The sequence below is a fragment of the Panthera uncia genome, chromosome A2 (genome assembly GCF_023721935.1).
Source record: "Panthera uncia isolate 11264 chromosome A2, Puncia_PCG_1.0, whole genome shotgun sequence".
Taxonomy (NCBI): domain Eukaryota; kingdom Metazoa; phylum Chordata; class Mammalia; order Carnivora; family Felidae; genus Panthera; species Panthera uncia.
Genome location: NC_064816.1, coordinates 75,983,524 through 75,998,400, shown reverse-complemented (window position 1 = coordinate 75,998,400; position 14,877 = coordinate 75,983,524). Strand labels below are relative to the sequence as shown.

Here is a 14,877-nt window from a genome sequence, read left to right as displayed (position 1 = left end):
TGACTCAACCACACACCCGCAGGCATTTTCCCATCTATCTCTTGTAAAAAATGAAGAATAACATGTTGTGAATAATCCCAATTCTCAACTAAAGAAAATATAAAAACGGGAAAAAGAACATAGGTTTTAGATTCAAAGGACTACAAATGTGTAAGTCAAAGGTCTTTAACAAATATATGGAAAACAGAACTTATTTTTGAGGGGCACTTGGGTGGCTCAGTTGGTAAAGTGTCCAGCTCTTGATTTTGGCTCAGGTCACAATCTCGTAATTTGTGAGATCGAACTCTGCATTGGGCTCTGTGCTGACAGCATGGAGCTTGCTTGGGATTCTTTCTCCCTCTCTCTCTGCCCCTCTCCTGCTCACTCATGCTCTCTCTCTCTCTCCCTCTCAAAATAAATAAACATTTAAAAAAAATAACTTATTTTTGAGTCTCAATCTAAAGTCCCATCTAGTTTTATAATCCAAGAGTAATTCATGCTTTTTAGTTTAATCATCATGAGAAAGCCTAACTCATGTACCAACTTGTAAATTACTCCTATGTTAGGTACCCAACACAGCATTTACATATAGTTAGGACTTTAGGCTTGTGGCTTCAGACTTATGGCTTATAATCTATGCCAGACAAAAAGAGTATTAAATGAATTTATGCTCCAGGAAAAGCAGTTAAATGGTTACACCCAAAACAGATACAGCTAAACATACTTGGGGAGTCAACAACGTCCTTTAATTAATTTCTTGTGACATTCTTCTGACAAACTGTATTCTCTAAAAAAGGATGCCAACAGTATCTTCCACACCACTTGCTCTTCTAGAACCCTGATGTTCTATTATCAAGAAAAGGAACTCTCTACTTCTCTTCTTTACAGGTCTGACTGGCTTCTGAGATACTTCCAAACAAAAGAATGTAGTACAAGTGACTGGGTGATTTCTGAGGCTAGGCTGTACAAGGCGATGAAACTGTCACTTTGTAAGGTAGGTATCTGCTTTTGGAACTCCGGCACCAAGTAAGAAGTCTGACTACTCTGAAGCCGTCATGCTATGAGGAAGCCAAGCCACATGGAGGTGTTCCAGCTGGCAGTTCTAATGGTCCAATCCTTCTGGTCCAGGGGCCAGATATGAGAGTAAGCTTTCAGATAATTCTAGGGCCCAACTATCAAGTCACTTCAAGCCTTTGAGATGTCTCAGCTGAAGCCACAGATATCATGAGGCAGAGACAAACCATCCTAGCTTTGCCCTTTCTAAATTCCTGATCCATAAAATCATGAGCAAAATTAAAAGTTGGCATAAGGCTGCAAGTTCTGGGATAATTCGTTATACAACAATAATAACCAGAAGAGTCATTACTCTGCTCACCACAACAGCTATGTTAAAAGCTCCTCTGTTCTGCAAGAAAGAGGTAACCTCAATCTTTCCAAGACTACTATCCTCCCAAATCACTCATTTAATTCTTTCCTTGCTGGTCCTTCAACCTCTCTTCAGACTGCTTCTCTTCTGCCTAGAAATATGCTCAAGGTATCCTGTCCCAAAATCAACTTTCCCTGGTTCATATCCGACCTCACCCCCCAACAAGCTATAAAATGTTCTCTTCATTTGATGGCTAAGTTTCATGCAAGAACCTGCTATGGTCTCTCCAGTATGCCTGGACATCTCCATGACCCATCACTGGCCCCAGTCATTGGTGTCACTGGGAACTCTCCCTGCAGGTAATTCTCACTGGCCTTGTCTTAGCTTTCACCCTCCTCAAAATGTGGCTCAACTGAATGCTGCTATTTATTATATCCTTCTGTCTTGAAAACTCATACTTTTATGCCTCAGACCTAATAGTCTTAGAACACTACCATCTCAGTTGTATTACTAATATAGGAAAAATGAGTATTCTCCTGGGAAGAGTTTGGGTCTGGAAGTCTGATGAGAGATTCAAGTTTGAATGTTCATGCTGAATAGGAGTGACATAGTGAAAAGAGCTGAGTAGGCTGAAAGGATCAATAAAAGTTGTAGAAAGAGGTAACATGATTTTAATTAGCATATAAAAGGACAAAAGAGTAAAGCATAATCAAGATATGATGAAGAAATTATAGTCTAAGAGTTAAATCTTCTTTAAAAAATAAACACAGGGGCACCTGGGTGCCTCAGTCCAACTTCACCTCATAGTTCATGAGTTCAAGCCCCACGTCGAGTCCTGCACTGACAGTGTGGAGCCTGCTTCAGAGTCTGTGTCTCCCTCTTTCTCTGCCCCTCCAGGGCTCATGCTCTCTCTCTCTTTCTCTCAAAAATAAAGTTTTAAAATAAAGTAAAATAAACACAACATCACATGACACAAAAAGAATAAAATAAAAATATGAAGGACATTATTAACATTAGAAATGTTAAATACAAATAGCCAGTCTTCCTAAAAATCAAATGAGTAAAATAAAAACAAAGAGATTATTGGTAATACCATGTAGTTAGTGGTGCCATGTGGAACCATACTCATGTACTTCCAACATATGTATAAATCAGTATAATCTTTTTGGAGGGCAACTGGTGACATTTTTTTTTAAGATTTTATTTTTACGTAATCTCTACACCTAATGTGGGGTTCGAACTCACGACCAGGAGATCAAGAGTCACATGCTCCAGTGCCTGAGCCATCCAAGCTCCACAACTGTTGACATTTTAAAATCAAAATATGCTATGCTTAAAACTAGCTAATCCTCTCTACATATTTATGCTCAAAACAAATGCATAAGATGAATATACAAGCAGCTCCCAGTAGCATTATTTACAATAGTGAAAACTGAAAACCTTTAAATATCTGATCAATACACAGTTAAAGTAAGTAAATAAGAACACAACATTATACAGAAAACAATGATGCAGAACTATATTTAGATTCATGGAACTGATTCCATACATGTTGCTGGGAAAAAAATAGCATCATATGGATTATGCACAGATCAATTTCATTTATGGAAGTTATACACATATGGATGGATGTGCATATATACGTATTAATTTCTGGATAAACCCTTTCAATTCACCTTGGAGAAATGGGACTGTGAAAAAGCGTTGGAAGTAAAAGTGAGAATTTTAAGTTTTTGCTTACTTCCTACTTTGTTTGAATTTTTAACATTAAGCATATAAAACTTTCACAATAATTTTTTGAACTAGCAAATAAGAAGTAAACATATATTCCACAGTATAAAGAGCTATACTGGGGTGCTTGGGTGGCTCAGTTGGTTAAGCGTCCAACTTCAGCTCAGGTCATGATCTCACAGTCTGTGAGTCAGAGCCCTGTGTTGGGTTCTGTGATGACAGCGCAGAGCCTGGAGCCTGCTTCGGATTCTGGGTCTCCCTCTCTCTCTGCCCCTCCACTGCTCATGCTCTATCTCTCTCTCTCAAAAATAAATAAACATTAAAAAAAAATTTAATAGTAAATAAAGAGCTATAGGAATATGCATATTTGGTCACTTTCCACCATGGGTATGAACCTCAAGTTCTAACATCAAAAGCCGATAAGGAAATGGGGGCATCACAACAGTGTTAAAACCGTTAATAATAAATCAGGACATCTGGGGTAGCAGTATACTTTCCCATGTACTGGGAGTGGAGGAAAATTCTCATGGACTCTCTAGTGAAAACAACGTGTGTTACTATGAACCATGGCCTCAGCACATTCATGTGAGTACATATGCATGCACACACAAATAGAAACTCCAAAGAAGATATGTAAATGGCCAATAAGCATATGAAAGGATGGTCAATATCAATAGTCTTTTAAAAATGAAAATCAAAATCACAATGAGATACCACTTCCATAAGAACAGAATGGCCAAAACAAAAGTAAGTATTGGCAAGGATACAGAGAAATGATAATCCTCATATACTGCTGGTGGGGATGGGTATACAGTGACCACTGACATTTAGAATGCAAGTAAGACCCCTCTATACCCAAAAACTGGAAAATTCCACTCACACAACTGAATATGTATAGGGATTTTTCACGGAGACTAACAGAGCTGCTGTGTGCTCAGTTCCCCAATCTGTTCCATGTCAAGCGGAACCCTCAGTCTCTGGCTGCTCTCCTACCTCCCTGGCTGCTCTGTTTCTTTCAACTCGTTCTTTCTCCTCCTAGATTCCACCGAATCTCTCAAAGGCCTGTCCCTGAACAGCCTTTCTGCATCTTTTTTATTCACTTAACACCTCCTGCATGATTTATTTTCCTACCAAATCTGCAGTACTTGTGTAAGGCTGGGGAGGAGGCCACAAGACCACGTCGACTTCGCACGGAACTGCGGGCTCTCTTGGCTGACACCAGCTGCGAGTCTGCAGCTCGGCTGTAATAGTTAATCATCTGTAAGAAGGGCTCGCAAAACTCCCTGAAGGGTGCTATGCTCGTGGTCACCTCTTACTACAACATAAGGGCCACAGATTAAAATCAATCAAGGGAAGAGATGTAGGGGGCAGAATCTAGGAGGGTCCCAAACACACAGCACGCAGGTGTCCCCCGCCAGTGGAGTTCTAGACAGAGCCGATTCCTCTGGGTAATGACAGGTGACCACACACAGAGTACTGCCAACCACAGAAGCTCATCTAGCCCTGGAGCCCAGAGTCTTTATTGGGGCTCTGCCAGTGCATGGCCTGAGGCCCCCAGGTAAACAGACACTTACGAGGCTGGACACTCCAAGAGCTTAGACATTATCACACAGAACTTAGGGAAAAGGCCAGACCTCTCTTTGGGCAATGTTAAATTCTTTACTACACCATTTGCTAGCTGCTCTTCCAAGCCCCAGACTCCTACTGCTAATTGTCTTTTTGATATCTACACCAGCTTCTTTAAACTAAAATGAATAAAGTCAAACTCAACAAAATTTCCCCAGACCAACTATGATTTCACTGTTCATGTTAACAGTGCCAAATCTACTTTCCAAGAAGGAACTGAGGCAGTTTGTAAAACCACAATACAAGATACAAAATTAGAAGGAAATTGGGGCAAAGAAAAAAACAGCCCAGAAAAAAATCAAATAGAATAATGCAGCGGTGGAGTCAGGACACAGAACGCAGTGCTGGAAATTCCTGCTCACTTGGTAGAGCAAGGCTGCATGTTTATTTGGCTGGAAGTTTTTTTTTAATAGCCAAATAATATCCAATACCAAGAAGAAATAACAAGCAGATTCAAAATTCACAGGGTCCTTAAAAAAAAAAAAAAAATGATGCCCAGAAGGCACTGCTCTCCTTCCAGGCACATCAAGGTTCAAGACTTGGAATGTTTTCGTTGCTGTCCTCCATATTCAGTTGTTTGTCAAATGATCAAGATGCTTCCTCTGTGGTGCTGTTTGCTTTTTGACCTCGCCTTTCTATGTATCTTCTCTCTCTAGTCATTCAAGATTCACAGATTAATCTTCTTTAAATATAGCAATTCCCTGTGCAAAATCTACAATGGTTTCTACTCACTGCTGTGTTTTTCTTTTTAAAAACATTTTTTTCCTACTTACAAGGAAATACATGCTCAATACAGAAAACCAAGAAAAACAAACAAAGAGGTAACACACACACACACACACACACACACAAATCCTATAATCCACATGTAAGTAGGTATGGCAACCTTTACTTAGCAATTCTTTTTTTTAATGTTTATTTATTTTTGAGAAAGAGAGAGACAGAGCACGAGTGGAGGAAGGCTAAGAGAGAGGGAGACACAGAATCCGAACCAGGCTCCAGGCTCTAAGCTGTCAGCACAGAGCCCGACACAGGGCTCGAACTCACAAAGTACAAGATCATAACCTGAGCTGAAGTCATACGTTCAACAGACTGAGCTCAAAGGACTGAGCCACCCAGCCGTCCCTACCTTCTTTTAAATAGAGATAAAATTTACATGCAATGGAAATCAACTGTCTTATGCACACAATTCCCTGATTATTTGACCAATGTTTACACCCTAATCAACATGAAGAATATTTCTCCAAACCACAAGACTTCCTATGTTCTCTCTCCCAGTCATGTTCTTTGTCAGCTATCTATGTAGCCAATATTTCTCCTAGTCTGAGGCTGGTCTTTTTCATTTTTAAAAATGCCTTTTAATCTGCAAGTATTTTTTATTTTGATGAAATCCAATTTATTAATTCTTATTCTGTAGTTAATATGTCTTGCATATTCTCTAAGAAATCTTCCCTTACTCCAAGGCTGTGAAGATATCCTCCTACTTTTTTCTTTTTATAAGCTTTATACTTTTAGCTTTACATTTCAATCTATGATCCATCACAACCTGTAAAGAGACCTAAAAAATACCTACACATTTAACTGTAAAATCAGACACAATTAACAATGTCCACTCGTACCACTTCTATTCAACCTTATGCAGGAAGAAAGAGAAATAAAATGCATAAAGAATGTTAACAGGGGGCGGGGGGCGGGGAGTATCTGCAGTGAAAGGATAAATGACTGTATGTGCAGAAAATCCCAAGAAATTGACATAAACACACATGAATTGTTCTGTGTTCAACTTTGTATTTTTCACTATATATTCCTAACTGATGTTTTAATTTACTTCATGTACAAATTTCTTACCTTCATCTTCGTCCTCTACATCATGCTTCCAAACACCTCTTCAACCTAACCTACACATCAGCTTTTAGCTTGCTATTTGCTGGAAAAAAAGGTCACTTAGAGCTTTCCAGAGAACCTTCCCAGCCTGCAGGTGGGGTCAGAGAAGTGCCCTATGCTATCAACAAAGTCTAATAAATCCCAAGTGGCAAGGCCCCCTTTACATTTTCTATGAAGTCTTTTACCTCTAACCAAACAAACTTATTCCTCTAAAGGCAATCACAAATCTTTCATTTTTTTTTTCATCTTACACTTAACTACACAATAAAGATGAAAAGGGGTATTTAAAAAGTTTCTTGATCTGCTCTCTTCGGTCACTATTTAGCAAGCCACAGATTATTTTACTAGGTCCAGGGACAGACTGCGAACGCAAGACCAGCAGAGGTTCTGTCACTGACTAGTTTATATTCTAGCCCATGAAGTCTTAGAGAGTGGGGGCTGGTTTCTCACTCACCTTTATATTCCCTGTAGTAAAACACAACACTGTACACATAGTAAGCCTCAAAGAATTCAACTGTCATGCTAACTAAGGCTTAGGGATCAATACCCTGGTCAGCAGCAATTCACAGCACCAGGGTCTATCAGGCATCAGAATCTCCTCAGGCCCCATGAAAGAAATGTTAAGAAGGCCTATGTAATCAGTTCAAGAGCATCTATTATTCTGTTCATAGAGATAAAGAGAATTTCTTTTTAAGGCCTCAAGTGAGCCAAATTAAGCCAACTAATTTTAAAAACATAGACAACCATGGTGGGATTAAATATGTGCACAGCTTTAGTGATTTTAAGGAAAATAACTGTGAATGAATAAAGGTTATCATATATATTTATATGATATATATTTCTATATTTCTATATATATACAGAGAGAGAGAGAGAGACTAAAGACTACACTTCTATAAAACACCAGCTGTATGATACTGGTTTCTAAGGCAACCCTATGTAAGGTATATTCCTTGCTTTCTTTAAAAGAAGCTAAAGCTATAAGTCATAAGTCACATACTCTGAGAAAGACAAGGCTGATGAGAACGTATAACTGCCATTAAACTTTGAGAGTTATTAAAATTCAGCCAGTCTAAACTTTTTACAAGTCATCTGACATTTTTCTAGTGTGTGAATATTTACATTTTTATGCTATGTTTTGAAGAAGATATTCCTAAGCCGCAAAAGAAACAAACTGAATGTCACTCAAATATGTATAATAAAGACCTCTGGAGCATTACGGATAATTTTAAGATCCAGGGAGGAAATGCAAGATGTGCATTCCGACTTGTGCGTCCTTCACGGTGTATCGACCTCCTCACTCCTGAAATGCCTTCTGAGACACAGGTAACATCAGTACTGTCTGTCCCTTAGCTGGAGCCTAACACTAGAGACAATTCCTTCATCCAACCAAAAATATTTATTGCACTGTGGACAGTATACACGCAGTGGGGTTGACAAAATACACAGCCCTTGCCCACAGGCAATCTTCCAGACTGAGGAGAAGGAGATCACAGATGCATGCAAAAATACATGTGCAATTCTACACCATGACGACTACTGGGGGGTGGCAGGTTGTGACAGACACCATTGTGAGGGACACGGGGAGGGGCCTAATTAAGATGTGATTCGGGGTTCGATGAAGGCCTAAGGAAATGACACATGCTTACCAAGTCAGCCCATGAAAGTGCTGAAATCAGTATCTGCAGAAACAATACAGGTGATGAAACTGTACAAGGTGCCAACTTCCTGAAGGATGATTTAAGAGAGCCCAAACACAGGAGCTCCAAGGAGTCCATCAGTGCAGGCAGCAGGATGTTAACACAGCAAGGTGCCTAGGTCACCACGGACCAGTCCTTGTAGCAAATACATGCTGAGGGCCAGAAACATTTTGAAACATAAGGTAGGTCAAAGCAGTTAATTCCCCTTACACAGCAGGAAGTGAACGGAAGCCACTTCTTCGTGGTAGCCGTGGTGCTCTGGAGGCATAGCACATACCTTGGAGGAGCCTGCTGAGCCCGTGAAACATGTGCAGTGCGGGGCGTACTCCCAGGGGTCCCGACTCTGGATGTACAGTCCAGCCCGGGACCACGTACCAGGTGCCCCTAGCGGTTCCGATGCAGGTGGTACAAAGGTCACACTCTGAAAAGCCACTTTACACGGCAATCCCCCCTGAGCAGGGGGCTCTACCCCGTCCATCGGAGAGACACTCACCAAATGAGCAGGATTGCACAAGGGCCTCCCGGAAGTGTCTGTTTATTGGCTCGCCCCGTGCCTGATCCGTGTTATCTCCTGGGCTTGGAAGTAAGAATCCAAACAAACTGCCCAGAAGCAACATCAAAACAAGATAGGAAGAGAGAAACCATGCTGACACAGCTCTCTCTCCAGAGGCCAGGGAAACAGGCCTAGCAGAGGGAGGCAGTGAGGCCACAAGGAGACCAGCACAAACACACATGCGGGAACAGTCCTGAGGGGAGAATGAATAAATGAAGACAGAGCAGAGGAAACTAAAATTCACATTTCCTAAGCACCTTCCCTGTACCAGGCAGTAAGGCACATACTTCATGTATTTGTCTCATTTTTATCCTCATAAAATCTTGAGTGGTACGATGTGGTTATATGTTATATTACGCGGAGAGAGGATATTATATCACAGATGAAAAAGCTGAAGCCTGGATGGAAAGGAGCTTGTCTGAGGACACAGGACTGGGAAGCCAGATTTTGACCCCAGGACTCTCAGACACCGAGGCCATAATCCTCCTGAGTTTGGCGGGAGAGCAAAAACTGAGATGAGTGGGCACAGGCTGGCTATGCAGAAAGAGAACGCACAGGCAAGCAGAAAGGAGCAAAGAAGAATGCTTTATCAATATGAGAACTTTACACAGTGGCCTTTGTGCTCAAGTGGCTGAGGTTTCCTGTGTGTTGAGTGGGGAAAGACCCGTAAAGAGGTAAAAAGAAGGTAGAATGTTGAGATGCAATTTGGTTGGTGATGAATGATCCAGAAGGGCAGACACCCAGTTGCTTACTGCAGCTACCGCAGGGTGCGGAGATGGTGGGGGACTTTCCACACTCCACCCCCAACATAACCTATTTCCTAAGGTGAACAAATAGTTCTTTTGTGAAGAGATAAAACAGGGTAGTGTGGTTTGTTGTTGATGATGTTTTCTTTCTAAAAAGTGGCTGGCAGATTCATTCTCCAGGAATGAAGTCAAAGAAAACAGAAGTGACCAGAAGACAGAAAAGACACCTCACCAGACTAAGGGAATCATATTCCTGAACTGCCAAAGCCACCCCTGCCCTTCCCCTTCCTCAACAATTCAGTCCACAGTCATCATTAGATAGGGTAGAGCAGCGAAGATATCTGAGCACAGGCTAAGTAAGGCCGGAAGGGGACAGATGCCCAAAACAGCAGTGAGGATGACTGGTGATTCATCACATACAAGGAAATTAATCAAACAATTAAACATAACAAGGATAATGAGAACCCAGCCTCTTATTTATCGAAGAAAGAAACTCGGAAGTACAGAAAGGGAGAAAATTGGGCTGAATTCCCTGGTATTAGAGTGGAATTAGAGATATCTGATTAATTTATGTGTTTTAATATATACATAAGCAAAAATAGAAACAGATATAAATATAGAAATAGATATAAACATAAAGGAAGAGCGTACGGGTGTCCCTAGCTCTAGGCTAAGGTATCTGGAAGCACTGTTGCCTCAACAGCAATAACCACATCTGATGCCTAGATCTTGTTTCCTAAGCACTATTCTCCACTAAAAGGAACGAGGGCTCCTTGTAGAAAGAGTGGATTCCAGGGCTGGAGTAGGGAAAATACGAGACAAGCCTGGAACAGTGTACTATACTTGAAAGTTGGAAAGAATGGCAGGGACATCTCAAAAGGATACAGAATCAACCTGAAGGAGCTCCTTATGGCCAAATTTGGGCCATCAAAATAAATAAGGAGAATAACTAATTAGAACTCACTGAACAAAAGGGAACTCCATGAATGAGCCCATCTGAGGTAACTAGAAAGAATGACCAGACACAGAGATGGATGGAAGGGACAGGTGGAGACAGGAAGAGGAAGGAAGAAGAGGGAGAAGGAAGCAAGTTAGTTGGCAGGGGGATATTTATAGTCTCAAAGTAACTCACAACAACATACAGTACTAACTAATTACCAGGAGGAAAGAGTAACTTCACAGGACAGATATCTGGCACACGCCATCTTAAACAAAATAACCAACACCAACTGTAATGGTGCAAACCAAACTCGCATACTACCTGACAAAACGCAGTAAGAACACTTCTCATAGAACAACACTGTTTTGATATTCCAAATTAAGAAACCTGGGAGTGCCTGGCTGGCTGGGAGAGCATGCTACTCTTATTCTTGGGGTTGTGAGTTCGGGCCCCATCTTGGGCACAGAGATAACTTAAAAAAAAAAAAAACACCAAAAACAGCTACAAAATAAAGAAACAGTTTACCAAATTAAGAAGCCTTATACAAAATAATTGGCCTACAATCTTCAAAAATGTCAAAGTCAAGAAAAGACTAAGGAATTGTTCCAGATTAAAGAAACAAGTGTTAATAAAGAGAAAAACAAAACAAAACAAAACAAAAGTCCAAACTGGAATCATCCCCACCCCCCAACACAACAGCAAACCAAGACTTAATTCTAGTTTAAACCTAGCCCAGGAATGTGACCTTTTAAAAGTCAACCAGAAGTTTCCTGATAAGCACAAATGAGGTAATCTGCATGATAAAAATCCTGCTGCTCTCTACCCTCACCCCGCCCCAAAGGAAGATATTCTGTCAAGAAACAGTCCTTTCTTTTCTTCAGCTAGTAACTCCATGCCTCACCCTCAAAGTTCTCATTCTGTACAACTCCGGGAGCATCTCCACTTGCTAGATACAGGCGGGTGCTGCCCGGTTCATGAACTGCTTAATAAGGCCAGTTAGATCAGCTGCATTTTGTTTTTTAACCCAAGAAAACAAAATGTAGTATGAGTCTGGGAAGGACTGGTTTCATATAAAGGACGATATTGGCAACTGGCAAAACCTGAATGTTGTTTGAGGAATGAATAGTAGAGCTATAAACAATGTTAATGTCTTTTTTTTTTTCATTTATTTATTTATTTTGAGAGAGATAGAGCATGAGCAGGGGAGGGGCACAGAGAGAGAGGGAGACACAGAATCCGAAGCAGGCTCCAGGCTCTGAACTGTCAGCACAGAGCCCGATGTGGGGCTCAAACCCACAAACTGTGAGATCATGACCTGAGCCAAAACCAAGAGTCAGATGCCCAACGGACTGAGCCACCCAGGGGGCCCCACAAAGGTCACTTCTTGATTTTGATGGTTGTATTATAGTTACAAAGAATAATGTACCTGACTGTAGGCAAAATTTACTAAATAACTCAGATGTGAATAATTAGCAAGTTGGAAACAAACTCTATTTGTGGCTGGGGGCGGGGGGCAGGGGATGGGGCACAGTTCTTGCCCCAGACATTCCCAATCAGTTCCACTGACCCCTTGAATGCATTTATGTCCATTACCTTAGACAAAATGTTCTGATCTAGATCACAAAATTCACAGAGCAAGGCGTCTACTACATGTAATGCTGACTGGAAGCAGAAGTTACTTGCCAGAGTCAGGAATGAGACAGAGTGACAGAGAAGCTTACATCTCTCACATGTTTCAGTGAGGCTGACTTTAGTACTGGTTCGAGTTCAGCAAATGTTACCTAAAATCAGCCCTGACCGTGCAATCCTTCATTCACAGCCCCGTATTTCGGTCTGAGGTGCCTGTCCCCTCTGCTGCTCTACAGAGATGGTACAGGGATAAATGAGAGTACTGGTTACACCTCCTGACCCACACACTCAAGTGCCAGATGTGAGAACAAGAGCTCCCATTCCCTCACAGTAGAGCCCATGTGCTAAAAGAACTGTTCCTGCAGACCAAGCTAACAACACGGCCTAAGCAGTGAGATCAAAGACAACTGTCCAAATCTCCTCTTCAAACAACTTCATTTGTGAACCAAGAAATGCAGATTTAGAGGGAGGATGTAAAACCTCTATCTTTTCACCTTTCCACAGGCTCTGTTATGTTCCATACCGGATGGCTTAGACCTTTGAGGTCATAATCACTACTCCTCCAAATGCTAAAGATCTACGTTCTTTTTTCTAAGGAAAACATTGATTCCATGTGTAGAAACCCACACCTATGGTGTGGAAACCCACTCTATGGTTAGAGTAGAAGATGAGTTCTTAAACTTTTACAACAGAACATAATTTTCTCTTCCTCTTAATGGAGACTTAAAAAGTTTCTAATGGTACTCCATAACCAACACCCAGATGGCCTGCAATCACTAGATAAATTCATACAAGACACTATGGAGTCAGGGATTCATTAATGCTCTATGGCCTGACCAGGTATCCATCTCCTGCCATCTATTATTTTTCTGTATAGAATCTGATCTACTTTGGGTGCCTCAGTGGCACAATCAGTTGAGTGTCCGACTCTTGGTCTCAGCTCAGGTCATTGTCTCACGGTTTGTGGGTTTAAACCCTGCATCAATCCCAAGCCCTGCTGGGGATTCTGTCTCCCTGTCTGTCTCTCAAAATAACTAATAAAAATAAAATTCTTTAAAAAAAAAAAAAGGGGGGGGGGGAATCTGATTACATTGAACTTAATCAGTAGCAAGTCAGTGTCTCATCAATTGTTCAGAAGCTCAGAATTCCAGACTGTGATAATCTACTAAAGAGAATGAAAGTCCAAAAAAGAGACAGAGAGAATATGAAAGTCCAAATGAGTAAATTAAGTAACAAAGAGGTGGTCAAATGGACACATCAACCTCCCTTTCTCCTACATTCTCAGAGTCCAGTCTACACAAAGTATACAGTCTGGATCACACTGTCCTCAATATTCATCACACAACATGCTTGCCTTTTAGGAGTTTAACTATATGCTCTTGATCTTTACAAAGCAATACAAGAACACTTCACCTGAGTAATTTCTATGTCTTCTGTGAAATCACAGCTAAAAACACAATCCACTGTGTCACACAATGGCAAAGCCCACAGAATGTCTTTTTCACTGAGTACAATGCCAGGAAAAAGTCTGTCTCTGTAAACAAATGAGCAGGCTTTCTTTCCACTGACAATGAATACTATGTAATTCAATGTTATACAGAGAAAAGGACTGGTTCCTTGTTACTCTTAGTCTGAAAACTTAAAGTCAATTGCCTTGCACAACCGTTACACTGGCTCCCCTCAGGAGCCTGGTACCTTCTAGTCTCTATGCTCTTCTTAGATAGCTGCTGCTGTTTTTATCCTTAACTGTCCTACTTACAGTATCTTTAATTCTATTAGCAGATTAAAATCCTCTTGAAAGTATGTATGTACATATGTATATACTGTCTATCTCTTACAGTTTTCCTTCTGCTATCTCTTACCTTTTCTGGTACCACTCTATACTTAATGATCTAGAAATTAAAAATGAGGGGCACCTGGGTTGGTTACACATCTGACTCTTGGCTTTGGACCAGGTCACGATCTCACAGTTCGTGTGACGGAGCCCCAGGTCAGGCTCCACACTGACAGCACAGAGCCTGCTTGGAATTCTCTCTCTGCCCCTCCCCCGCTCACGCTCTCCCTCTCTCAAATAAATAAACATTTAAAAAAAAAAAAAAAAAAGGTGTTGACACCAAGAGGTGAATTTAACAAAGACCACACAGTCTGCGTCAGTGACAAGCAGGCACAATCACCTTTGCAGTAGTCGGCGGGGTCCTCCTGCTCTTCATCATCTGATCCCAGGATCTCCTCCTCTGGCTCCGGGGGCGTGGGGTCTGGCAGAGGCGGTGGCGGTGGTGGAGGCGGCGGTGGCGGAACTAAGGGAGCTTTCTGCTGAGGCTCCGGCCTGAAACGGGAGAAGGAGAATTCCTATTTACTCAGAAGCCAATCTTGCATTATGGACACACATGAGAGTTTCTTAACACAAGAAAAAAATAAACCTGTCACACACTAACTAGAAATGCTGGTTAATGCACCGCGTCCATTTTAGCTAAATTCAAGTAAGGTTTCAATATACAGGTCCAGAAGAAAAAAAAAAAATCACACTCTGCAGGCACATTTTCACTCAGAGCTTCAAAATTTCGTAAGTCCTGACAATATTATGAAATAAAGGGGAAAGAGAAAGAGAACCCCCCCCCACCCATGCTATATAGCCTTATTAAGTTAGAACACATCCCACAGAGATTATAAAAAGACAGATGAAAGCAGCTCTGAGCTTATAAAAGGACTTATTTTCCATTATT

At 41.2% G+C, this 14,877-nt stretch overlaps 1 protein-coding gene across 17 annotated transcripts in view; it reads right to left on the bottom strand.

The window, feature by feature from the left end:
• The window catches only part of SRPK2 (SRSF protein kinase 2), a 389,837-nt gene that overhangs the window by 195,529 nt on the left and 179,431 nt on the right, over positions 1–14,877 (bottom strand). For 15 of the 17 annotated variants that reach the window (XR_007460240.1, XR_007460241.1, XM_049642817.1 and 12 more), the window contains one exon: positions 14,329–14,480. Coding sequence is in view for 14 of the 17 variants with exons in the window: in XM_049642817.1 (XP_049498774.1) it covers positions 14,329–14,480 (152 nt within the window). In the remaining 3 variants the exon portion in view is untranslated. The other 2 variants (XM_049642826.1, XM_049642827.1) reach the window with 2 other exon arrangements.